The sequence below is a fragment of the Arachis ipaensis genome, chromosome B09 (genome assembly GCF_000816755.2).
Source record: "Arachis ipaensis cultivar K30076 chromosome B09, Araip1.1, whole genome shotgun sequence".
NCBI lineage: Eukaryota > Viridiplantae > Streptophyta > Magnoliopsida > Fabales > Fabaceae > Arachis > Arachis ipaensis.
Window position 1 is genome coordinate 10,061,534 of NC_029793.2, and position 27,721 is coordinate 10,089,254.

Below are 27,721 nucleotides of genomic sequence, written 5' to 3' on the forward strand. Positions count from 1 at the left end.
GTTGTGGTTTTCGAAATTGTCTTCAGGATCAATTGCCTCCTTCGAAGAATTAGCTAGGTCATTCATCGACTATTTCGCGGCAGCTCGGATTTACGTGCATGGATCGGACTATCTCAGCACCATTCGCCAGGGCCCACAAGAAAGTTTAAAGGACTACATGACCAGGTTCACAGACGCCACCATGGAAATACCTGACCTGAACCCAGCCGTCCACCTACATGCCCTCAAAGCTGGTCTCAGGCCCAGAAAGTTCAGAGAAATCATCGCAGTGACCAAGCCAAAAACACTGGACGAGTTTCAGGAAAGAGCAGCGGGACAAATGGAAATCGAAGAGCTCCGAGAAGCCGACAAAACAGAAAGGAGGCCGAGGAAAGAGGATGACAGATCTTCCAGATCGGCAAATGCTAAAGACCTCGGTAGATCATTCAAGCTCACTCCGAAATTCGACAACTATACCAAATTCAACACAAGGAGGGAAAAGATAATCAAAGAAATACTCAATGCCAAGATTATAAAACCACCAACCAGAGCAGGAAGCTACCAAGACCAAAGATTCGTTGATAAAAGCAAACATTGTGCCTTCCACCAAAAATATGGCCATACAACCAACGAATGTGTGATAGCCAAAGATCTCCTTGAGAGATTGGCACGGCAGGGCCTCCTGGACAAGTACATTGAGGGCAGAAAACACAGGAAAAGCAATAAGGAAGAACGTCAACAAACCTCGGCCAATAAAGACACCAACAAGTGGTCGAACAACAGCCCACCCAAAGGCGTCATAAACTGCATATCTGGAGGATTCGCAGGAGGGGGCGAAACGATCTCAGCAAGGAAACGAAGCTACCGTGCAATGTTAGCAATCGAAGAAACAACACTGCCAAGCAACAAAAACACATCTGACCTAGAAATCACGTTCAACCAAACTGACATATGCTCGACCGCTCCAAACTCGGACGACCCGGTGGTAATATCCATCCAAACCGGCGACCTTCTGGTAAGAAAAGTCCTGTTGGACCCAGGTAGTAGTGCAGATGTCCTCTTTCATTCTACCTTCTTAAAAATGAATCTGTCTGAGAAACTAATACAGCCTTCGTCCGGAGAATTAGTAGGATTCTCTGGCGAAAGAGTACCAGTCAAAGGTTACATATGGCTAAGGACGACGATGGGAAATAACCCATTATAAAAAACCTTAGACATACAATACCTAATAGTTGACTGCCCCAGCCCTTACAATATTATCCTCGGACGACCTGCTCTGAATATGTTCAGGGCAGTCGTATCTACTTATCATCTGTGTGTTAAGTTTCAGGCTCAAGATAGCAAGATAGCGATAATACATTCTGACCGACAGCAAGCTCGGCAATGCTACAATGCTAGCTTAAAAAGATCGGACATAAGCCACAAACAAAGTGAGGTCCACTCAATAAATGGCACAGAAATCTTGTCCCTGGCCGAGCTCGATCCTCGAGGAGATACCCAGGAAAGACCTCAACCAGCAGATGAGCTACACAAAATCCAGCTAACCCAAGTCCCGGGGCAGGTAACTTACATCGGCCAAGCACTGAAAGGACAACAAAGATTGGAACTGATAAAATCACTACAAGACTACGCTAACTTGTTCGCCTGGACCCCGGCAGATATGCCTGGCATTAACCCAGACATCATCTGCCACAAGTTGGCCACAAACAAAACAAGCCGACCTATAGCCCAGAAGAAGCGAAACCTCGGCGTGGAGAAATCGAAAGCGGCCTTAGAAGAAACAGAGAAGCTCCTCAAAGCCAACTTCATCAAAGAAATCCGTTTCACCACATGGCTCTCAAACGTAGTAATGGTAAGAAAAAATTCAGGTAAGTGGCGCATGTGCGTCGACTTTACAGATTTAAACAAAGCATGTCCTAAGGATGCTTACCCTCTGCCATGCATCGATAAACTTGTAGACAACGCCTCAGGTTTTAACAGCTTGAGCTTCATGGATGCATACTCTGGGTACAACTAGATTCTAATGCATCCAGAAGACCAAAGCAAAACAACATTTATAACTGAGCACGGTAATTTCTGTTATAGAGTCATGCCATTTGGCCTAAAGAATGCAGGTGCAACCTACCAGCGTCTGATGGACAAAGTATTCCGACATCAAATAGGTCGGAACATTGAGATCTATGTGGACGATATGGTCGCCAAGACACTTAAAGATCGAGCACACTGCGACGACCTCAAGGAAATATTTGAACAGATTCGAGCATACAATATGAGATTGAACCCAGAAAAATGCGCTTTTGGAGTCCAAGGAGGAAAATTCCTAGGATTTATGTTGACTTCCAGAGGAATTGAAGCAAACCCTGAGAAATGCAAGGCTATACTCAACATGACAAGTCCCAAGACGATAAAGGAAGTACAGCAACTAGCAGGAAGGATAGCCGCTCTCTCTCGATTCTTACCCGCGGTATCAAGTCGGTCACACCCATTCTTCCAGACGATCTTAAAAAACAAACAATTTCAATGGACACCAGAGTGCGAGATGGCATTCGCCGAACTTAAGACCCTTCTATCATCACCTCCCGTATTACAAAGACCTGAGGTCGGCAAGCCTCTATATTTATACCTTTCTATTTCCAATCATTCCGTAAGCTCGGCCCTCGTCATTGAGACAGGAAGGACTCAACAGCCAGTATACTTCGTCAGCAGAGTAATGCAACCAACGGAACAAAGGTACCCAAAAATAGAGCAGCTCGCCCTGGCACTTGTAGTCACGGCAACAAGACTAAGACACTATTTCCAAAGCCACACAATAGTAGTAAGAACAAATCACCCATTGAGGCAGATATTAACAAAACCAGAGCTAGCAGGACGATTGACCAAATGGTCAATTGAACTCTCAGAGTTCGATATTCAGTTTCAGACTAGATCGGCCCTCAAGGCACAAGTTCTCGTCGACTTCATCACAGAGATGACCCCAGACGAGCATATGGAAACATGGGAGTTACACGTGGATGGGGCATCAAGCCGAGAAGGAAGCGGGGCTGGCATAATCTTAAAGGAGGGAAATAAGGTGGTAGCCGAGCAAGCTCTCCAATTTCACTTCTCGGCAAGCAACAATCAGGCCGAATATGAAGCCCTCATAGCGGGACTTAAGCTCGCCTTAAGCTACAAAGCGACGAACTTAACGGCACATTGCGATTCCCTCCTGGTGGTCCAACAAATCCGAGGAGAGTTCCAGGTAAAAGACCCTTTGCTAGAACAATACTGGCTCATAGCGAAGGATCTAATTTCAAATTTCAGTTCTTTCACTATATTACATGTACATAGAGAACACAATGTCAGGGCAGACATACTATCTAAACTCGCCGCCACGAGGGCGGATACACAAACATCAACATTATCACAACACACACTCACAAAACCGAGCATTGACCTACTATGTATCGAAAACATTAACCACCTCCAGGATTGGAGGAAACCTTTTCTTGAATACATATGTACAGGTACCATACCCAGAGACGAGCTCCACCCTCAACAATTCAGACGCAAGGCAAGCTTCTATACGAAAATATCAGGGGAGCTATACAGACGAGGTTTCTCACAACCACTACTAAGATGCTTAGACCAAGACCAGGCCAGAGAAGTAATGAACGAAGTTCATGAAGGAGTATGTGGAAACCACATTGGAGGACGAGCTCTCACCGCAAAAATAATCCGAACAGGATATTACTGGCCGACCATGAAGAGAGATTGCATAGCAAAGGTCAAAGCATGCGACAAGTGCCAGAAACATGAGGCCATCTCAACAAAGCCAGCCGAGATACTACATAGCATGGAGGTAAGCTGGCCTTTCCACAGGTGGGGACTTGACATCCTCGGCCCTTTCCCAACAGCACCTGGACAGGTAAAATTCCTTTTGGTATCCATAGACTACTTCTCAAAATGGATAGAAGCACAACCCTTAGCAAAGATAACAGCCGAAAAGGTACGATCCTTTATTTGGAAAAATATAATATGCCGATTTGGAATTCCAAAAGAAATAATATCAGACAATGGTAGACAGTTCACAGACAATAAGCTCGGATTATTCCTAAAAAACTTTAATATTCAGCATCGTTTTAGCTCGGTAGAACACCCACAAACTAATGGGCAAGCCGAAGCTGCTAACCGAGTTGTGTTGCAGGCAATAAAAAAGAAGCTCGACAATGCAAAGGGAGAATGGGCCGAACTCATCCCCGAAGTACTGTGGAGTTATAACACCACAGCGCATAACACTACGGGCGAAACACCCTTCAAGCTAGTCTATGGCTCAGAAGCATTGATACCTATTGAGGTCGGAATACCGACGTTAAGGACCGAGTTATATAGCGAACAACAAAACCTAAATGCCAGGAATACCGAGCTTGACCTAGCCGAAGAGGACAGAGAAATCGCTGCCATCAAACAAAGAGCCCAAAAAAGAATCGCGGAAAGGAAACACAATAAGAAGGTGGTACCGAGGATATTCACGGAGGGCGACCTAGTGCTCAGACGAACAGAAGAGGCCAGGCGACCTCCAACACATGGCAAACTCGCCGCAAACTGGGAAGGCCCCTTCCGTGTAACAAAAGTGCTCGGCAAGGGTGCATATCAACTCCAAACACTACAAGGCAATGACATGCCAGGAAACTGGAACATCTCTTCACTCAAAATGTATATATCATAGTTTGTGTACAATTGCGAATGAAGGTACTCTTTTTCCCCCTTAGAGCTTTTTTCCCAAAAAAGAAGGGTTTTGCCTAAGGAGGGTTTTAATGAGGCCGAACGCCCTATGCATCCAATGAAACGTGACAAAATTCCTCTAAAGCAAAATTTAACAATGACAAAACAACATACTATTAAACAAAATCACCAAATATCATCAAACCGGCCTAAACATCGGCCAAATACCACACAAGGTTCAAAAAACCAACAAGGTCTAAAGTTCAAACAATCAAAGTCAAAACAACAAAGGTTATAAATACATTACATAGAACAAACTAAGAAGGAGCATTCTCATCATGCTCCTCTGCAGTACCATCTACAACCAATTTTCCACCTACAACTATTTTTGTCATATCAAGCTTATCGCAATCAAATTCAGGGGCTAGCAAAGCAACCTGACTCACAGCACGATCAAAACCATAAGAAAACATCTCCATCCCCGCTTCCTCTAGCTCATGAACACGAGAAGTAAGCCGACCTTTGGCCACATCATGCTCCTTAACTTCAGTTTGCAACAAACGGATCTGATCCCTCAAACGAACAACCTCATCCTCAGCTTCCTTCGCTTTAGCCACAGCACTAGTAGCGACCTCATCTTTTTCCTTCACAACTTTCTCCAAATCAGCAATCCAAGCTGTATATGACTTCTCTAGTGTAGAAGCTTTGTCCACAGCTTCTTGATGCTCAGCCCCAACGCACTCAACAGTCCGACCAATACAGAGCAAGCGAGAAGCAACCACCTACGAGCATTTCTGACATAAGAACAATGCAAAAGATCGAAAGAACAAGAAACAAAAAACAAGACGTACCTGAACAAATTTACCAAGCGCTTCCATACCAGCTCGGCGAGTCATAAGCATATCCCCAGGATACTGCGAGGCCCTCTCAGAAAGCCCCACAAAGTTAAACTGCTCGCTCCAAAGGGAATGCGAACTAGAACCAGCAATGAAGCCATGAAGCTTCTTCTGTCGATCAAAGGCAAGTCCACTACCACCCACAACCTCATGATCACCTTCAGAAATAACCTCCAAAGAAGTATCATCCCTCTTCCTTTTAAATGAAGATGCAGGATGCGCAACAAATGAGAAAGCCTGCTCACCAACATCCTTCCGATCACCAGTACTTCCAACCCCTTTCTCCTTTTTCTTGTTCAAAAAAGACTGCAACTTGTTCGGATCCAGTAAAGGAACTCGGCCACCTGGAAGAAACCACCAAACGTTAGATAAACTCGGAAAATGCCCAACACTTAACAACAAACATCAGAAACATTACCTATATAAGCCCTTAAACCCTCATTATCACCCGAATCATATAAACGCAAAATATCAGGAATAGACAAGCATTCCCCAGCAGCAACACTCTCAACAAGAAAGTTCATCACAAACTCCTCTTCCTCACTCCTCTCAGAAGCTTCAAGGATTTGAGTCGGTTCAGAGCACCAGTAGAGAGGAAATTTCTCACTCAGCTCATCATCCAAATAAAAAGGATACTCAGACTCAGCCGAACGGACTTTGACAAAAAGAGATTTGAAGTTCTTGAAAGAGGACTTATAAAGAAGGAATACAGACCGACCCGGAAAACTACTGAAACAAACCCACAATCCCTTACGAACCCCCTTTGCCTGAAAAAGAGAGAAGAACAAAGACAGCGAACAAGGGAAGGAGAGGAATTCCATCAGACATTGAAATGCGCAAAGAAATGCCCAAGAATTTGGGTGCAACTGTGACGGAGCACAGTTTAGCTGAGTGAGGACGTCACACTCAAAAGAAGAAAAGGGAAACTTCACCCCAAGTTCAACCATGCATGGAGTATACATATAGAAATACTCCCAGTCACCCCTTCTCTCACAAGCCCTATCACTACTGGAGCAGGGCTGAAACTCAACAACAACACCAGAACCTCCCCTCACGAAATCAATGCCCCTCAAATCAGAAAGGGATTCGATGCTAATGAAGGAAGATGAACGAGTCTTCACATCATCCTGAACCCAGTGATAGGGATCATCTTCCCTAACCTCAACAGCCTTCAACTTTTCTTTCAATTTCTCTCCCGCCATGAAAGAATATACAAAGACGAACAGTCAAAGAAGAGTCAAGAAATGCTTACCTTTCGAAGACATAGCGAAGATAAGAAGATTATGAGCAAACAGTGTAATTTCCAAAACAAGAAAAAATAACTATTATTGCAAGCCCACTAACAAAGTGGGTAATTTAATTCACACCCACTAGCAAACGTGGGAAACCAAAACGGCAATAAGGAGCAATAAAAATGACACGACTTGCGAAGAGACAAGTAAAACCCCTTTCAAATTTTTTCAAAACAAACTTAGCCACGTATGAAAGACAAAAAGCTCGCCTACCGACCTATACGGAACGCTAGACGACTTGGGGGGCTATGATGTGTACCACGCAATAATCGGCATTCGAGTTCAGTTACCGACCGACCTTAAAGGTCGGAAACAAGTAAAACAGAACAAACAAACTCTGCCTCCCAAAAAGCAGTCTCCGAAACTGAACACACTACTCAATCACATCTCCACACTCCCAAGAGATATCCATAACGGCACTGACCAGGAATATCGGAACTAACAAAGCTCACTAACGAACCCAAAACACCTATAAATCTGACCACTCTGATTCAGAAAGACTCAGGTTCTAAGTTCACTTCTAGTTATTACTCTTTATTCACTAATTGTTCACACACTTACTTGAGCGTCGGAGTGCTTTGTGTAGGTACTCCCGCCGCCGTGTTTCAGAGGACCGAGGCCAAAATCACCCCGTTACGCTTGAACGACGCATAACTCGGCCGCGTATCCAAGTGCTCGCCTAAAGATTATCGACCTCGGTCATCACCGACGGAACAACTTCTATTATAACGGACCATAAACTCTCCTCTACCTTCAAGTGCATTAATTGCATTCGTAAAGATCTCTTCCCCTTCATAAAACTTATCTGATAAATTACTTTTAATATATATATCACAAGATAATTTATCCTTTATTCCTTTATTTTAGAGAGGGTATAATTCACTATTTTTTATTATTTGTTAATGATTCTTTTTATTTTAAAAAAAATAAAAAATTATTATAAAATTAAAAATTGTTGTCAAATAAGAAAACAAATATGACATTATTAATTTTAATTATACTTTCTAAATATTATTAAAATTTTATAATTACCGCAACTTTCATAAATTCACCTTTTTCTTTTATATATATATATTTTAAACTATTGTGCCATTGTGCTCTAATTTTCTTTTCTCTTCGTTGTTGGATCTCCTTTACGTGAGTATGGGTACAATCATCTTTTAAGTTTTATCTTGTTTTTTATATTCTTTGTCGGTGTAATTTGTTATTCCCTTTTGCTTGATTTCCATAAACTCTTCGATCCAAATTTGTTTGGAACAAAGGGTAATGTCCGTGTTCTTCGTGACCAAGTAATAGTTCTCACTTATACAACAATAATAAAATCTTTAATTTTCTCAATAAAATTAATTGTTTATTAATTAAAAATATTGATTCCCTTCAATCTTCATGTTGAAATCTTGAAAGGGATAGAAAGGGATAGAACTTTATTTATATCAAATTGAAATCTTGACCAAATATGACAAGACACCAATCACACTATAACCATCCCCACACCACATTAGTAAATAACCCATTGAAAGAATGAAAATATTATATTCACACAAAAAAAAATTATCATATAGAGTTTAATTGTGATATATTGTTTTAGAAAAAGCAACAAATGCAACTTCCTCTAACGAACTTTTGCTTACTTCTAATAACTAACTTCCTAAATCTAATATACACCATTACTTATTATAGAACCATCGAGTTGTGTTTGTTAAAGTCAAAGAAGGCACGGAAGAGATGTTGAATAAACTAAATTTTTAATTAGAATGAAGTGTTTTTTTGTCTCAAATATTTTAAGTTAAAATTGAAAGCGTCTTTAAACTCTTTTTTTTATCTCAAATTTATCTTTAAAATTAGGAATCGTAGTAATACTATTTTTTTTTTCACAAAATATCAATTTTCAAATCATTTTATCCTATATTAATTATATATATATTTTTTAGGAGAAAGTTCAGATGCAGTCAACTTCATATGAAATTGATAACTAAGAATTATTAGATAAAAATTTAGTCAAACCAATCAAATTATTTAATGAACTCCACTTAAGTTTTTATTTTTTAATTTTTAATCTCCAGCCTTTCTTTTTCAAATCATTTTCTCCCACTTCATCTCAACCATGGAAGCACTCATCTTTTCACCTTCTCTTTTATCATAACCCCTCCAACAAACAAAACAATGATAGCCTCAGATCTTTTATCGGAAACGATGAATCACACAACCACACACTCTGTCTCCCTTTAACTTCACCTTCTCCTCCTCCATTTACTTATCTTCTGTTTCAATTACACATTTGTGCAGAACAAAACCAAAATACACTCATAAAAACTACAGAAGAAGCATCCTCCAATGTAGTAATATTTTTGGATTTTGCTGTGACCTAAATGGTATTAAATGGCACACATTACAATGTTAAAACAACACAACACTACTTAACATTTGTCTCAAGTTAGTCGAGTGATCAATTCACTTGTTTGCTTAAGTATGTCAAGTTAGGGATACCGTCAACAACTAACTTAACCATTGTCTCGTTTTGCATGAGTATATATAACTATGATAGAGCTTTTATATATGTTTACTTCAATTTCAGCAAAATTTACGCTTCAACTATTCAATCAATAAGTCTCCTCCACATGATGATTTGTTTTCAAATTTTGTATATTGATGTTGTCTGTTAAGGAGTAGTTAGTGCTCTTCTTTTTATTTTTCTTTTTTGTTGTTCAAAACGAAAGGTTGAATTAATCTTATCAAGTTATTATAGTATTAACCGAAAAGGGCAAAGTCTACAAGGACATACATTTGCAAATTAAAGAGATGACGAGTTGTGCAAATACTTGTTAAGTTGTTATATGCAATAGTGGCATTAATTTCCCCCTAATAATTGATAACCATTTGTATTGGAATCATTTGAGTTGCGTATTCAAGAATTGATTAGCCGACAGTAGTATTTGGTCACTACTATTTGGCAGAAGATTGAATGATACTATGCAGAACGATAAGGCGGTCTTGCTGATCCTATGAATCACTCATTAAATCATTTAACATCAATATTGGAGGATGATGTTTCTTGTAGAAATATTATTTAAGCATATGCTATTTATTATTCTAGTCATACCAAGTTGAAGGGTTTAGGTTCCATACAAGTATTTCTTTTCAATGTTGTGGTCGTGGTCGTGCGTTCGATTTCCACAGATGGTGCCATTGTTTGTCAGTTTGTTGAATAGGTTGGTTGGGTGAAACGGTTGATGGTGAGTAGCGGGACTTGAGCGCACTCGTCACGGATAGAGATGACGTCCACAAATGTCGGTAGGTGGGGTCACCTGAAAAGACACTCCGATGCCAAAATAAGAATTATGAGAAACACTGAAAACTTAAACGAAATAAAGAATGCAAATCAACTGAAATAAAGCTAAGGAAAACTCATGGTTGGGTTGCTTCCCAACAAGTGCTTATTTACCGTCACTAGCTTGATGGTCAACTCCTCTAAGGAGGAGGGTCATAGACTCATAGGGGCTCAGATATTCACCCCTCACTGTGAACTTCCTTCCTGTACTCTCATGAATCAACTCAACATGCTCTAGAGATAGGATCTTATTCACTTTATGTGGTAGGACTGGATTTCTAGTGAATACCACTCTCATCCCAGGTGAGAAGTCTTTAGTGGGAATCTTTTTGTTCCTCCATCCCTTCGGTACCTTCTTCTTGGGACCCCCTCCCTCCTTAGTGGGTGGTGAATGCCCAACACTAAACTTCGGTGTGTTGTCAGGGGGTACTGTATGGGTCTCCACCAAGGGAGAAGGCTTAAACAATGAGCTCTGCATGCAAGTACTTCCTTCTCCAGAGAAAGGTGAAGGTTTAAAAACCTTGAATACCAAATAGTCTTCCCATAGCTTCAAGACTAATTCACCTCTCTCAACATCAATTAAGGCTCTTCCAATGGCCAGAAATGGTCTTTCTAGTATGATAAAGTCATTTGCATCTTCTCCCATATCAAGTACTATAAAATTTGCAGGGAAGAATAGTTCTCCAACCTCGACCAAGACATTTTCCACTAGTCCATATGCCTGTTTCATATATTTATCAGCCATCTCCAATGCTATCCTTGTAGACTGTGCTTCTTGAATTTGCAGCTTCTGCATCACAGACAATGACATCAGATTAATACTTGAGCCAAGATCACAAAGAACTTTGTCAAAAGTGATATTCCCAATAGTACAGGGAATTTGAAAGCTCCCTGGATCTGGCATCTTGTTTGGTAGCTTGCTCTGAATGAGGGCACTATATTCCTTGGTCAGCACTACTGTTTCATCTCCCTTTAAGGCTTTCTTCTCAGAGAGTAAGTCCTTCATGAATGCAGCATATGGAGGCATCTTATCTAGAATCTCAACAAAAGAAATATTAATTTGTAACTTTTTAAAGACTTCCAAGAATTGAGAGAACTGCTCATCCTTGGTCTCCTCTTGGAGCTTCTGAAGGTGTGGTGCTTCAGGCTCTTGGATAGGTGCTCTATGTGGGGCGTGTGGCAATGTAACTCCAGCCTGTCTTGAAGCTTCTTTCTCCTCTGACCCCTTAGCAACTTGCACCTTCTTCTTTAGGATGGATTCATTATCCATTGTGAGGGCCTTACATTCTTCTCTTGGGTTTACCTCTGGGTCACCCGGAAGAGTGTTGGGGGATTTCTTAGGTATCTTCTTACTCAACTGACCTATTTGTACTTTCAAGTTCTGAATGGAAGCTCTAGTTTCTTGCATAAAGCTATGTGTAGTCTTAGAAAGTTCTGCAACTAGAGAGGCCACGTCAGGAGTATTCTGAGGCTGAGTGGATGCCTGCTGTTATTGAGAAGCTTAAAATTGGCGGTTGTTAAAATTATTGAACTTGTTCTGATTGAAACCGTCTTGAGGGTTGTTGTTGAAGTTCTGCTGAGGCTTCTGGGGTTGCTCTTTCCACCCAAAATTAGGGTGATTCCTCTATCCTTGATTGAATGTATTCGAATAAGGATCATTATTAGAATTTCTAAAAGAATTTCCCATATAGTTAACTTGCTCAGGAGTGGGTTGAGCATAACCATAATTCTTCCTTGGTTGAAGCCTCCACTCATGTCATAGGATGCATCTTGAGTACTAATAGTCGAGACTTGCATCCCACTCAAGTGCTGAGAAATCATATTGATCTCTTGTGACATGATTTTTTTCTGAGTCAGAATGGCATCCAGAGTGTCCACCTCTATAACTTCTTTCTTCATTGGATTACCCGGATTCACAAGGTTCCTCTTAGAAGAATAAAGATATTGGTTGTTAGCAACCATCTCAAGGAGCTTATTGGCCTCTTCAGGCATCTTCTTCGTGTGTAAGGAACCTCCTGCAGAGTTGTCCAAAGACATCTTAGCCATCTCAGAGAGGCCATCATAGAAAATCTGCAGCTTGGTCCAATCTAAAAACATGTCTGGGGGACACTTCCTGATCATCTGCTTGTATCTTTCTTAGACTTCATAAAGAGATTCACCATCTCTCTACCTGAAAGTCTGAACATCCACCCTTAGCTTAGACAACTTCTAAGGTTGGAAGAACTTGATCAGGAATTCATTGACCACCTTGTTCTAGGAGTCCAAGCTCTCATTGGACTGGGTGTCCAGCCACTGCTTTGCTCTATCTCTCACAGCAAATGGGAAGAGCATGAACTTGTAGACGTCAGAGTTCACTCCATTAGTCTTTATAGTATCACAAATCTGTAGGAAATTAGAGATAAACAAATTTAGGTCTTCCTGCGAGAGTCCATAAAACTGACAGTTTTGTTGCACCAGAGTGATCAACTGTGGCTTTAGCTCAAAATTATTTGCACCAATGGGAGGTACTGAGATGCTGCGTCCATAGAAATCAGGAGTAGGGGCAGTGTAGGAGCTCAGCGTCCTCCTAGCTTCCTCATTCGGATCCCCACCATTAGGATCCATAGTGAGCTCTTCAGCTTCTTTCTCAAAAGTGTCTTTGAGATTCTCACTGGCTCTGTAAGCTCTAGCTTGTTGCAAACGGCATCTCAAGGTCCTCTTAGGTTCATGATCAAAATCAAGAAGGGATTCTTTGTCCCTATTCCTTCTCATAAACAAACAGAAAACAAAGAAAAAGTAAAAATCTCTATGTCAGAGTATGGAGAATTCTCCATGAGATATCCTATGTAAAAAGAAATAAAATAAAATCAAGCAAGCAATTAAACTACAAATTTTCGAAAATTAATAAGAGTAAATAAAAAATTTCGAAAATCAAATAAGGACAAATAATATAAATTTAAAAATTTCAGAAAAGAAAAATCACTAACAGGACACCAAACTTAAAATCAAAGATTAAGGAAAAAATAAAGAAAACCTAATTCGAAAATTGTAAGGGAAATAAAATAAAAATAAACAAACAAACTAAGAAAAATACCTAATCTAAGTAATCAGTCAACTGGTAGTTGTCAATTACCATCAGTCCACGGCAACGAAGCTAAAAATTTGGTGCGAATTTTAGGAACATCCACAACTGAACCAGCAAATACATCGGGTCGTCCAAATAATACCTCAGGTGAGTGATGGTCGATCCCACGAGGACTGACGAACTGAGCAACAATGGTCAACTGATTGGCCTAGTCAGGTGAACAAAAGAGTTGATTGTGTGGGTTTTTAAAAGCATTAAATAATAAATAAAGAATAGAAAAAGTAAACAGTGTGTTTGGTGTGAAAACAGTGAGAGAAAACATGTAAGGTATCGGGGATGTTTACTTTAATTAAAATAGAAAAGTAATAGTCCTAATCTATAGAAATAAACAGAGCTCGTAACTTTAACCAAAGAGGTTTAGTGGCTCATGACTTATAGAGAAACCAAGGGTTCTGAAAAGTGCGGCAGAGAAAAGACCTCCCCCCTAGAGGGTGAATCTTTTTTCCTTTTATATCTAACGTAATTTGATTTGGAAATAAAATAAATGATAAATCCTAAAACTAAAAGATATTATTTGTAAATAAAAATTACAAAAATAAAAGATAAGATAACTAATAAAGGCTAAATCCAACTAGAGATGCTCTAGAGTGTGGGCTTGGCTTCGGACTGCCTGGCGCTAAACACCAGATCGGCGTTTAGCGCCCATAAGGGGCAGAGGTGTTCTGACTTGCAAGGCTTGAGATGTTTACTTTAATTAAAATAGAAAAGTAATAGTCCTAATCTATAGAAATAAACAGAGCTCGTAACTTTAACCAAAGAGGTTTAGTGGCTCATGACTTATAGAGAAAGCAAGGGTTCTGAAAAGTGCGGCAGAGAAAAGACCTCCCCCACCTTAGAGGGTGAATCTTTTTTCCTTTTATATCTAACGTAATTTGATTTGGAAATAAAATAAATGATAAATTCTAAAATTAAAAGATATTATTTGTAAATAAAAATTACAAAAATAAAAGATAAGATAACTAATAAAGGCTAAATCCAACTAGAGATGCTCTAGAGTGTGGGCTTGGCTTCGGACTGCCTGACGCTAAACACCAGATCGGCGTTTAGCGCCCATAAGGGGCAGAGGTGTTCTGACTTGCAAGGCTTGAGATGTTTACTTTAATTAAAATAGAAAAGTAATAGTCCTAATCTATAGAAATAAATAGAGCTCGTAACTTTAACCAAAGAGGTTTAGTGGCTCATGACTTATAGAGAAAGCAAGGGTTCTGAAAAGTGCGGCAGAGAAAAGACCTCCCCCCTAGAGGGTGAATCTTTTTTCCATTTATATCTAACGTAATTTGATTTGGAAATAAAATAAATGATAAATCCTAAAACTAAAAGATATTATTTGTAAATAAAAATTACAAAAATAAAAGATAAGATAACTAATAAAGGCTAAATCCAACTAGAGATGCTCTAGAGTGTGGGCTTGGCTTCGGACTGCCTGGCGCTAAACACCAGATCGGCGTTTAGCGCCCATAAGGGGCAGAGGTGTTCTGACTTGCAAGGCTTGCTGGTGCTAAATGCCAGCTGGGCGCTAGTGCCCAAGGGGGCTACCTCAATTCTTCTTTTTTTGCTCCAAACTCTGCCAAATTACTCCAAATTTCACCTAAAATCATAAAAACACTAAAACAACTCAAAGTAGCATCCAAAGAGGATTTTTGCACTAAAATATAATAAAACTTAACTGAAAATAACTAGAAAACAAAGGGTAAAGGGTACAAGATGCTCACGCATCAGTAGCTAAATTGGACATCGTCCTCTTAAAAATTGGTGAGCGGTACAGTACCACGATCCTCACCTGGTGAGTGGTAAACCACCTCAGTACCTACCATCTGCAGGCAGTTAACCACCTCGATCCCCACAGACGTTTTCAATTGGAAAACAGCATACACGTGGGTGGTAAATAATCACGATCACCACAAAACAATTATTTCATATCAAATCTGGTGGGCGGTAAATAACCATGATCCCCACAAAATAATTTTCTTTAAGTTCTGGTGGAACATCACAAACATAAATAAAATCAATATCAATACAATTCATTCATAAATCATAATTAAATCAACTCTTATCATCATTTATCATTCACCACACATATCAACCACTCACTCAACAATTCAAACCACAAGTCTCTAATCCTAAATCATACATATCACCCAACTTATCCTAGGATCATCTAGCCTAGGTTTCCACGAAACATTACATGTTATCTATAAGAAACCAAAATCATACCTTAGCCGATTCCTTCCTAAGCCCGAAACACCACAAGCATCACCTTCTGCAATTGTCCAAGGCCCCAAACGTACACCAACAAAAAATCCAGCCACCAAAAGTCAACCCAAGCTTCCAATGTTCACTCTCAAGCTTCCAATGTTCGTTAATTTGCCTCCATAATCGCATAATTTAATCTAGTACCATATAAATACTACTAAATTAACATAGGATTTGCTATTCCAATAATTTCACAAGGGTTTGAGGATTCTCACCTTACCAACATGAAATTGAAGCAAGACCCAGCAAATTCACAAGGTCAAAATGCTCCTAAGTTCGAAACTATAGGAGGATTATATGGGTGAGAAAATATGACTTACCAACTAAATTGTTCAGTGGGTTTTGTAGAGAATTCCGAGACAAACGTGTAGCTGCTGACGACTCGTCAATTGAAGCTCCGAATTGAAAGTTATGGACGATTGAATTTTTTTAGGAATAAGGGTTAGGGTTTTAACGTTAACCAAGCTTCTTCAACGTGTTTGTAGGATTGAAGAAGAAGAAGGCTTGTCCTCGGTGTTTAATAGGTTGGGCCTTGGGTCTGGTCCAACTGGTTTGGTCTGTTGGCCCGTTTTTAGGACAAAATTTTTAAAATTAGTGTCAAAATTTGTATTTTAATTATTTCTTCCATTCTAAACTATAAAATCTAATTTTCTAGTTTTTTTAAATAATAATTAATTTATTGATTAATTATTTATTTCCGCCGAATTGACCTCTGGTCCTTATTGGGCTGGGCCAGAACAGTACCCCTAATGCGGCAAGCCGTGAGAATTGTGGTTGGCGCATTAACCTAATTTTTGTCTTCTCGCGTAGTTGGCTTCCTCTGATCGTGACCTTGGCTGCTAGGTGTATGCTTCTAGCACGTTCTTCGTGCGTGTGAGTTGCCCTTTGCCGTTGCTTGTAGGTGTCGCTTCGGTTTCTGTGCCAAGAGCATTTAATGCCCTTTATGAGTGATTTGAAAGCGCGTGAAAAGGTCTGTTATGCCCCTGACCTTTCGCGCTTCTTCTTCTCCCCTTACGATTACTTTTTTTTATTTCTGTAACTGCTATCACCGTTACTTCCCCTATTTTCTTTGCACTTTCGCCATCCTCTCCTTCCTTTCATCATTTTCGTGGATTTCATTTTTGCCTTGTACCACCTTCACTATTTCGTTTGCGACTTCCTTCATCTGCCTTTACTAGTAAATAATATTATTTATGCACTTTTTATTTTGCTTTTTGCATGTTTTTTCTTTGCTATTACATGTTGATTCTGATATTGTCATGTTGATTTTGGCCCTTTCTCATTGTTGTTATGCCTTTTCTTGTTGCTGCTTTTGTTTAGATCGAACTATTGCTTGATAGCTAGTTCTTAGGGGGTGTTGTAGGTGTCTTTTTCCTAGATTTACGCTTAGAAATGGTATAGTATAGGATAGTAGTGTCGTAGAATAACTTAGTTTTAGTTTTGGCTTGTGCCGAACTCCCGACTTCTTGTTTTAACTTAAGAGGTACCACCTATAGCTATGGTGGAGCAACCTGTTGTGAATCGTTACGCCTGGTGTACGACCGATGTTATGAGCACGTCCTCCAAGGTGACTGCGGAAGATTTACAAGAGCATTGCAACTCAAGAGCGTTATGCAGGGGTGGTCCTGAGGAAGCCAAATATGATGTTTTTGTGCTAGGCTCCCGAGAGCGTGTTTGTCAACTCAACCTTGAGGATCTCTGGGTTCCCGACTGGATGTGAGTGTATAAGCCCATGTTCACAGTTTTGGGAGTTTGGCTTCCTTTTTCTCCGTTTATCATTGGCCTCTTAAACCAGTGTGACGTTGCTCCCTCGCAGCTTCATCCGAACAGTTGGGCTGCTGACGGTCGGAATTTTCTATCGGTAAAGAATAAAAGTAATCGCGTTGTAAGTATAGTTTCTAAACCAACAGAAAATCCTTTCGTACAAACGTTTTGGTTGTCACAAGTAACAAACCCCTAAATAAATTGATAACCGAAGTATTTAAACCTCGGGTCGTCTTCTCAAGGAACTGCAGGGAAGTATGTTCTTATTATTGGTTATGAGTTTTGTAAATTGGGGTTTTGAAAGTAAAGAACAAGTAATTTAAATGACAAATAAAATAAATAAATGACTGTAAAATAAACTCTTGGCAAGGTATGAGAATTTGGAATTCCTATCCTAGTTATCCTTATCAGGTATGATGAGAATTGGATTTTAATCCCACTTAGTTAAGTCAAGTGGACTAATTAGATTGATCCTCAAGTTCTAGTCAATCCCTGTGGAAAGACTAGTTTTAGAGTGATCTAGATTAATTAGGAATCTGCCAATTTCAACCACTGCTGAGTCTGACAACTCAAGTGTTACCAATTACTTAACCAAAGCCAAAAGGAAGAAAATATCTAAATTAAATTAAAAGCATTCATAAATAGAATGAAACAATCATAAACTGAAATACCTCAAATAATATTTTAAGAAAATCAAAACATGAATGTAGCATAAGCCAAATCGAAGAGATAAATGATAATCAAAGGTATATAATAAAAGTGGAAAGTAAATAAGAGGAATATTGAACCTGCACTTGAAGAGAAGTAATCCTAATCCTAAAACCTAAGAGAGAGGAGAGAACCTCTCCCTCTAAAAACTACATCTCAACTATGAAAAATGAATAATCGGAGATCTCCCCCTGAATGGATGCATTCCCCCACTTCATAACCTCTAATATCTGCCTTCTGGACTTGGATCTGGGCCAAAAAGGACTTCAGAAATTGCTGGGGGCGTTTTCTATAATTTCTGGTGCGTGGCGTCTGTCACGCGTCCGCGTGGGTCACGCGGTCGCGTCATCTGGAGTTTTCCTTGTCACGCGTTCGCCTTGGTTATGCGTCCGCGTCATCTGTGTTCTGCTCATGGCGCGCGTCTGCGTCAGTCACGCGTTCGCGTCGCTGTCTTTTCGCGCTAGGCATGCGGCCGCGTCGTCCATGCGTTCGCGTCGCTTCCAGTTTCTTCAAAAACTCCATTTTGTGCTTTCCTTCTATTTTTGTATATTTCCTTTCCATCCTTTAAGTCATTCCTGCCTTTAGAATATCTGAAACTACTTAACACAAATCACGGCATCGAATGGTAATAAAGGGTGGTTAAAATAAATAATTTTAAAGCATAGGAAACATGTATTTCACATATATCACATAATAAGGAAGGAAAAGTAAAACCATGCAATTTACATGAATAAGTGAGTGAAGGATTGAATAAATCACCTAAATTGAGCATAATATATATCATAAAATATGGGTTTATCAGCTGCCATCCGGTGCTTCGAGATGGTTTGCGAGTACCTAGAGCTCCCGGCCTCCGTCAAAGTTTTTCTATTCTTTTTCTTACTTACAAATCCCTCCAGAGAGGGTAAGCATAAAAAGGGATACCTTTCTTTTCGGGCAGTGCAAAACCGGTGAATCTTCGGTCTTTTTTGAGGATTCGTTCCATGGTTTTGAAGAAACTTTTTTCAAAGTAGGCCAGCTCGAGGTCGTCACCCTTTTTGGCTTACCCTTGAGGGAGAAAGACGTATACCGACCTACTGGAGCTTCGGTGCCAGCTCCAATTACTTAATAAAAGTGACCTACAATGAGTTAGGTCGGCAAAACCAATAAGTCGTTGACGTTTTGCTAGCGATATTTGGTTCAAGTAACCTTAACCCTCATCTCTTGATGGGTGACCGGGAGGGCGGTCGCGATTGTGTGGGTAAGATCCTGTCTTTTATTGTTGTCTTCCTGCTTTCCCGATTTCCTGCTTTGTGCATTGCTGTTTTGCTCCCGATTTCATAAGTTGCTTTTTTCTTAACTTGTTTTTCTCCTCCTTTTGTAGCTGGGATGAACGCCGGGCCCACTTCTTTGAGTCGTTTGATGACTCATATTTTTCCTGGAGATGACGAGTATAGCTTGGACAAGTTTTCATTATGAAGGAAAAAAAACATTTGACAACGGGTTTTTCATTGACTCGCAGCTACTGCCGACACTGAGAACTTCTTCTGAGATGAGAATCTGGCTGCTCATGCGGGATGGATGTACTGAAGTCTTCTCTTGGCCGCCGCCATCTCTAGAAAAGTGGCACCAGGTTTGGCTCAGTGCTAGGTTCTAGAGGGAAAACATAGAGCTACTCAAAAAGACATTTCCAACTTGAGGCCGATGGGGAGGCCATGAGGACCCGACTTGGCGAGGGTGAGAAGAAGCTGAAGGAGGCAGCCGAAGAGATGAATCGCCTCGTTGATCGGGACCTCTGCCTCTCCAAGCAACTTAACGATGCTTAAGGTCAGGCCACTGCGGCGGAAACCAAAGTGAAAAAGTTGGAGGAGAAGCTAGCGGAGGCTGCAAATGTGAAAAAGAAAAATAAGGAGATCCTCAAGGACGCCAGGGATGCCATAGCTGATATCGAGTAGGTGATCAAGGCCCATATCTCTTTGCTTGCTCTCGACTTCGACACTTCCGTTGTTGGTGCCTTTAAGATGATTCAAGATGGCAACATTGTCGATCTGCCGAGAAAATGACATGTTTCTGAACTAATTTTTAATCAATTCACTTTTGTTATCGGGCCGATGTAATGCCCTTGTATTCCTGAACTTGTTTCTTGTTGGGCGATGCGATGCCTTTGTATTCCTGAATTTTGTATGCTTAAAAAGTCTAGTAATGACTGCTTACTGTTATATTGTTCCTTTACTTGGCCATTTAGCCGTATTATAATGGATACCTGTGCATTTTTGCGTAGGGGCTCTCGGGGTGATCAATCCTGAGAAGCTGATTTGATGACTTGGTAACAGTTAATAAATCTCAAAACAGAATACGAATGTTTTTCAAAAATTGGCCTCGTTAAAACTCCTTACCGCCGTCCCGTTCTAACGGCAAGGGGAAAAAGTACCCTTTTTTTACTAAGTCATGGCAATACAAGTAGACTTTGAAAAAAGTAAAGCAAGGTAAATTAAAATGGAAACATTTAAATGAACTTATGAGACAAAAAAAGATAATCATGTAGACGGGAGATTGTCAGACCGCTAGAAGTAAAATCTCCTATGGTTCGTTGGATTCCAGGTCCTCGGTACCTCCTTCCCGTCTAACAGCTCCAGCTTGTAAATGCCTTTTCCATACACTTCCTTTACTCTGAAGGGTCCTTCCTAGTTGGGGGGAGAGCTTCCCTTCTCCCGGAGTTGGTGGACTGATATCGTTGCATTGTAGCACGAAGTCTCCCTTTACAAACCTTTTGTTGAGAACTTTACGGTTGTTCTTTAGTGCTAGCCTTTGCTTTCACGTTGCTTCCGACAAGTGGGCCATTGCCCTAGTTTCATCTATCAAGTCTTTTTCGATCACCTCGTTGCCTTATCCCAACAGTAGTCTTGGACTTGGCTCCCCTATTTCAATGGGAATCACAGCATCCACTCTGTAGATAATCCGAAAGGGCGTCTCCTCGGTGGATGATTTTGGTGTCGTTCTATAACACCAAAAAACTGAGGCTAACTCGTCTGCCCAGGAACCCTTCCTTTGATCCAGGAGCTTCTTCAGTCCATTCAGAATAATCTTGTTTGTTGCCTCAGCCTGCTTGTTGCGGGGGTGCTCTACAGAAGAGAACTTTTGCTTGATGCCAAGGCCTGACAGGAACTCTCCAAACTTTTTGTCGGAGAACTGTGTTCCGTTATTCGACACCATGACCTTGGAAATTCCAAATCTTGCAATCACCTGTCTCCATAGGAATTTTTGACAATTCGCGGATGATATGCTTGCCTAAGGTTTCACTTCCACCCACTTGGTATAATAATCTATGGCCACAATTAGATACTTGACTTGTCCTTGGTCGTCGGGAAGGGGCCCAATAGGTCGACTCCCCATTGGGAGAAAGGCCGTGAGGCCAGGAAGGAGCTTAGCTCTTCCGTCGGTTCCTTATGAAAACATGCATTTTCTTCGCACCAACGACACTTCTTAACGAACTCATTGGCATCAGTCATCATGGAAGATCAATAATAGCCAGCTCTGATGAGCTTCCAGGCCAAGGATTCTCCCCTATGTGGTGCCTACAATACCTCTCATATACCTCCTTCAATACATACTCTTCTTGTTCGGGTTGCATACATTTTAGCAAGGGTTGGCTTAGTCCTCTTTTATATAACTGCCATTATACCACCGTGTATTTTCCGGCCTCTTTCCTTATAACCTTAGCTTTTTCCCCATTTTTCGGCAGCTCTCCTTCCTTAAGAAATCGTTGGATTGGGCTAATCCTAAAAGGAGGTTCCTCTTGGCTTTAAGTCAAGGATACGGTCACCGACGGCTCCTTTATCAAGCCTTGGATGAGAGATCGGTTTCTCCTTTCAGGCTTGGTGCTCACCAATTTTGACAAGAGGTCTGCTCTGACAACTCTCTCCCTAGATACATGTTGGACTACTACCTCCTCGAAATCTTTGTACAATTGTTTGGTTCTTTCCAAATATTTTTGCAACAGTGGTTCCCGAGCTTGGTATGTCCTGTTTACGTGGGCTGTTACAACCTGTGAGTCGATGTTAACTTCAAGCTTTTCCGCTCCGACCTCCTTGGCTAGTATTAAGCCTCCGATCATAGCTTTGTATTATGCTCGGTTGGCAGCTACCACCTGGCTTACCTACCCCTCGTTTATATACTCTCTCACCATATTTTGTATTTCTTGCATCGTCCAGACATGTTTGGTGGTTAGATGCTTCCCGAAGTCTTCGTTCAACAGGCCATTGGTGAGGCACAAACTGACAACGGAGTCCGTGAGGCCGTCAATTTTCAGACATTGATCAATCATTTGGTCCAAATACTTTCTCGTGGGTTTTCCGATGCATTGGGTCACCCCCAATAGGTTGATCGGGTGCTCTGCTTTGGCAATTTGGGTGCTGAACTATGCGAGAAACTTCTAAGAGATATTCGCAAAGACCATGATGGATCCTTGTGGTAAGGAGTTGAACCAACGAATCACCGGTCCCGCGAGGGTCACCGAAAAAGCGCGACATCTGACCGCCTTTCTGACACCTTTCAGGTTCATCTTGGCCTCGACGACCGTGATGTGCTCTTGCGGGTCTTCGGTGCCATCGTATCTCATGTGTGCTGGTTTGTCAAAGTCCTTAGGTAAGCGGACTTTGGGAATGGAGGAGTGAAAAGGAGTTGCACCGAACACTACAGGATCTCGACGTTTCCTTTTCCTCCCCTCCCTGTGTTCCTAGCTTCTCGACTTGCCGCGGGAGTAAGGGGACTGAGTTTGATTGTCAGTTTGGTCATGCCCGTCGTTCTCCTCTCTCTGGCACCTTTCTTCAGACCTCCTTACGGGGGACCAGGTGCGAGAATGACTAGGTCGGGACTCAGTGCACGAGCTAGTGTTACGGCTAACCTCGGGGTTGTAACGATCCCTTGTGGCCAAATATCTCTCCAAGTTTTAGACTCTATGCCTAGACTCTTGCATGATCCGGGAGCTATCGCTGGCAATATCGCCGAATGGATGCTTCTCTGGAGATCAATCACAGGAGGGGTCTCGGTCAAGGGAGTTTTTGGGCGCTTCCGAGAGGTCCCCGAGCTCACTCTTCTCACGATGGGCCGACCCCCAGGACTTCGGGACTCAGTGCACGAGCTACTGTTACGGCTAACCTCGGGGTTGTAACGATCTCTTGTGGCCAAATCTCTCTCCAAGTTTTAGATTCTATGCCTAGACTCTTGCATGATCCGGGAGCTATCGCTGGCAATATCGCCGAATGGATGCTTCTCTGGAGATCAATCATAGGAGGGGTCTCGGTCAAGGGAGTTTCTGGGCGCTCCCGAGAGGTCCCCGAGCTCACTCTGCTCACGATGGGCCGACCCCCAGGACTTCGGTGCCTCCACCTTCCTCTCGTACCTGCTCCGGACGAGGAATGAGTTCCATCTTCTGTCTGCGTCAAGTTCCCACAGACGGTGCCATTGTTCGTCAGTTCGTTGAGTAGGTTGGTTGGGTGAAACGGTTGATGGTGAGTAGCAGGACCTGAGTGCACTCATCATAGAGAGGGATGACGTCCACAAATGTCGGTAGTTCTACGGGTGGGGCTACCTGTAAGGACACTTCGGTGTTAAAATAAGTGTCCGTACAAAAAGGAGACTGATTAGGGTAAGAATGTGACGTACATTGGAGGAGGGATAGGTCCCTCTCTTTTTATTCCTTGTATCCGAGTGGACCCCTTTGCTTGGGTCCATTCACCTGGAAGCTTCTGCCAGCTATTCAGGACTTCCCCAAAAAATCGCGTGCCGTGTGGGTTACTTTAGCTTACACAGGTTGGAGATCTATTGGATTAGCAGTCTGTCAAATGAACCTCTGACTCTTATTAGGCTGAACCAGAACAAATTTTATTTTATTTTTTTTATTTTTATTTTTATTCTCATAGTTTATTTGAGATTATAGATTTAAATTTTAGTACCATGTTGTTCTATCTATCTGGTATGGTGAACGAATAATGGAGGTGAGGATTTTATTGTTTTATTCTATTTTATATGTTGCATACAGGTGGAGCATGGCATTACAATGCCGATATCTAATACTGTATTTAAAAAGGACAATGATAGATGTTTACTAAATTTTTAACTACTAAATTAAATTCATAATATTTTTTATTTAAAAAAATAGACTCTAACATTTAAGTCAGTAACATAGGGAGAAAAATATGATAAATATAAAAGGAAATAGATAATTATGTTATGCAAATGAATTTTTTGAGAAGCAGATAGAATAATGAGAATTATAGAGAGCATAGAAAATGTCTTGTTTGCACGATTCTTAGAGAGAGCTCCGAGGTTAGAGTGAGAGTGTAATATTGTGCTAATAAAGGCCTAAAGCGAGATTTACGTAGTTAGAACTTAGAAGGTAGTTAGAACTGTAACACATTCAGTTACGAGAATCTGACTAATGAATATAGTTGTTGTGAGATACATTTTCAAAATCTATGAATAACCATCATGAAAAGTTGCGTTTTAAGGAGTTGTTTCTCTTCATAAAATGTATATGTTTACTCATACATATATGCTTACAAATAACACATCAAAATGACAAAAACATAAAAGAAGAAATCCATCAACAGTTATCAGATTTTCTATCTTTTATCTATCTCAACACTTTTTTTAGGTAAAAAGAAAAGGAAGGACAGAAAATATTTTCATTAGTGTAAGATTTAATTGATTGAGTGCAAAATAAATTAAACAATTTTTATTATATTTTACAAAAAAATTCACTAATAACTTATTTGCACACATCAATTTAAATTGAATTATATGCAAAATATGAGAGGTTGTCATAAAATTCAAATCTTTCTAGATACTATATCTAGCTGAATGATGATCATAAAATTAAGATTTTAGGTTATTAATTAATATCAATAATGCTCTACATCTATGTAAAAAATTTAACCAAGTCATCCAAGCACTTTTTCGTTATCGCACCTCGCCTCCTCCCCCAAGTTATGTGAAGTACACGCGCGCTCCCCTCCCCCTCCTATTAACGTAACAGAATTACGTAAAGCTTCTTCTTCAACATAAACATTCTTCAACGTTAACGATCGGATTGCGATTTTTGGATCTGCTCTGCTGCTCGTCGTTCTTCTTTTTTTTTCTCTGCTGCTCGTTGTTCTTCTTCCTATTCTTCTTCGTTTTCTTCTTCGATCTGTGGATTTATCTTCTTCGTTTTCATATTTCAATAGGCTATCGAAACAATGAATGATTCAACTTCAAATTAGTTGAATGAGATCGATTTGGATTATTCTTCTGAATTGAATCAATTGGACAAAGTTTTTATTATTGAATTGAATTGAATTGAATGTAATTACTAAATTCTAGACGCAGGTATTCTGATTTGGATTAAACTGAATTGAATTGAATGAAATGCAATCTCTGAATTCTAGATGCAGGCTTTTCGAATTTGATTATATATATACAATGTTCAAATTTGAATTTATATAATGGATAATGTTTCGTTCATTTTGTACTATACAATGGTTTCACTTTAATAACATGTTCGGTTCATTATGCAGACATTTATTTGAATTTGAATTTATATAATGAATAATATTCCGTTCATTTACTACTATACAATGGTTTCACTTTAATAACATGTTCGGTTCATTATGCAGACACTTGTTAGAATTTGAATTTATATAATGCACATTATTCCGTTTATTTAGTATTATAGAATGATTTCGCTTTAATAATGTGTTCGGTTCATTATGTAAACCAGGTGTATTGTGGATGAACAATTTGTCCTAAAGGTCGGGATGACTTTTAAGGCACTAGAAGAAATTGAAAAATTTTACAAAAATTATTCCAAACTTGCCGGTTTTTCTACCAAAATAAGGAACATGACTCAAAGTTTAGGTGTTTCTAAAACTGAATATTGATATAAACATTTTTTTCACACTAGCTTTCTGCAATAGTGCTATATACACTTTTTTTCGGTTCATCTAGTGTATTAATTTTGGTTCATTTGTGTTTTTGGGACTCTTGATGTTTGATAAATACCTTGAATCCATTCACTATGAACCTAGAACAAAACATTAGCCCAGACAGTTCCAACAGATATATATATTAACATTAGATTTTCCATTAACATTCACATATATACATTAAAGAAGAAGTGCTTACTTTTTTAAACAAGTTAAACAAATTAGTGTAATTTATAACGAGTCAAAGAAACTACAACCTATTTACTATCTATATCGCCAGATGTGAATTTATAAAAAAGGGTTGAGAGGACAGCAGATGGTTTGGAGAGTTTTATGACTTCAAATGCCTGAATCACTTGGCCTCTTATATTGTTAATTTTGTTCATTGACCGCTGAGCTTGATATATTCTGCTTCAACTCCCTCTCCATCCTCCATCAAGGGTTTTTTCCCAACATAAACCCTCATCTGGGAGATTATTAATCCCTGAAAAGGATACAAAAAGTAAAATCAGGCACAAGGAGTGATTGAATAAAACGTGATAAACATTCAATTAGTAAGAAAAATATTTTATGCATTCAAATGAACTCAAGTGAACACTTAACAATGAAGTGAATATAAATCATCAACTCTAATGAACCGAACTCCATTCATGTTTGAATAAAACGTGATAAACATTCAATCAGCAAGCAAGAAAAATATTTCTACATGCAAAAGAACTCAACTGAACAATCAAGTGAATCTAAATCACTAACTCCAATGAACCGAACTCCTTTCATGTTTGAATAAAATGTGATAAACATTCAATCAATAAGAAAATATTTTTGCATGCAAAAGAACTCAACTGAACACTTAACAATCAAGTGCATTTAAATCACCAACTCCAATGAACCGAACTCCTTTCATGTTTGAATAAAACGTGATAAACATTTCCACTCGTAAATCACCAACTCTAAAATATTTCTGTATGCAAATGAATTCAAGTGAACACTTAACAATCAAGTGAATATAAACCATCAATTACAATGAACCGAGTTATATATCACAGAAAGAAAATAACAACACATTTCCATTCGTATGCCCTAGTTATGGAGAAAAAAATGGAATCAGAATAAGTCGATCTACTAAATGCACCAACTCAATCCACTAAACCTTAAATCGAACTAGAAGAAACGCGAGTTTTGCGCAAAATTAAATGAATATAATAAAATAGTTTTTCTCGTACCTTGCGGAGTCTCTATTCTTGTTTTTGTTTGTTTTTCTTCTTCCTTTCGAAAACTTGACGCAATTCTGGAGTAGCGACAGTTTTTGTAGAGAACACGAACAAGGTTTGAGAGATTTTGAGAGAAATTTAAAATTTTTCAGAAGCGGTTTCGACAATGAAAAATGAACGTTATTTCATATTCAAACACGAATGGTAATGTTTGGTGGGATGTTCTGTGTGTGTATACACGTTTCATTTAATAAGACTGATTTTTTTTTTATTTTGGACCTGTTTAAATGAACTTGGATAAAAAATTACTTGAATGTGTAACCTACAGAATTAATATGTAAAAGGAATAATAGTAGTGGACAGAGAATTCTATTATAGGAGAAAAGATAGTTCATAAGTATGTGTGGTTAGGATTAAAAATCATTAAAGAAAATTATGTATTTTTAAAAAAAAAATATTGATTATTCATGTAAGATTCAATTGTCCGAAATTTATAATTTAATTTTCACAATAAACATCCTT

General features: G+C 39.7%; 1 protein-coding gene across 1 annotated transcript; it reads right to left on the reverse strand.

The window, feature by feature from the left end:
* On the reverse strand, nucleotides 9,812–12,293 carry LOC107614973. Its single transcript, XM_016317096.1, has 3 exons — nucleotides 11,919–12,293; nucleotides 10,486–11,679; nucleotides 9,812–9,868 (listed from the first exon to the last, which is right to left on the reverse strand). The coding sequence occupies exons 1-3, from the start codon at nucleotides 12,291–12,293 to the stop codon at nucleotides 9,812–9,814; spliced, it is 1,626 nt and encodes a 541-aa protein (XP_016172582.1).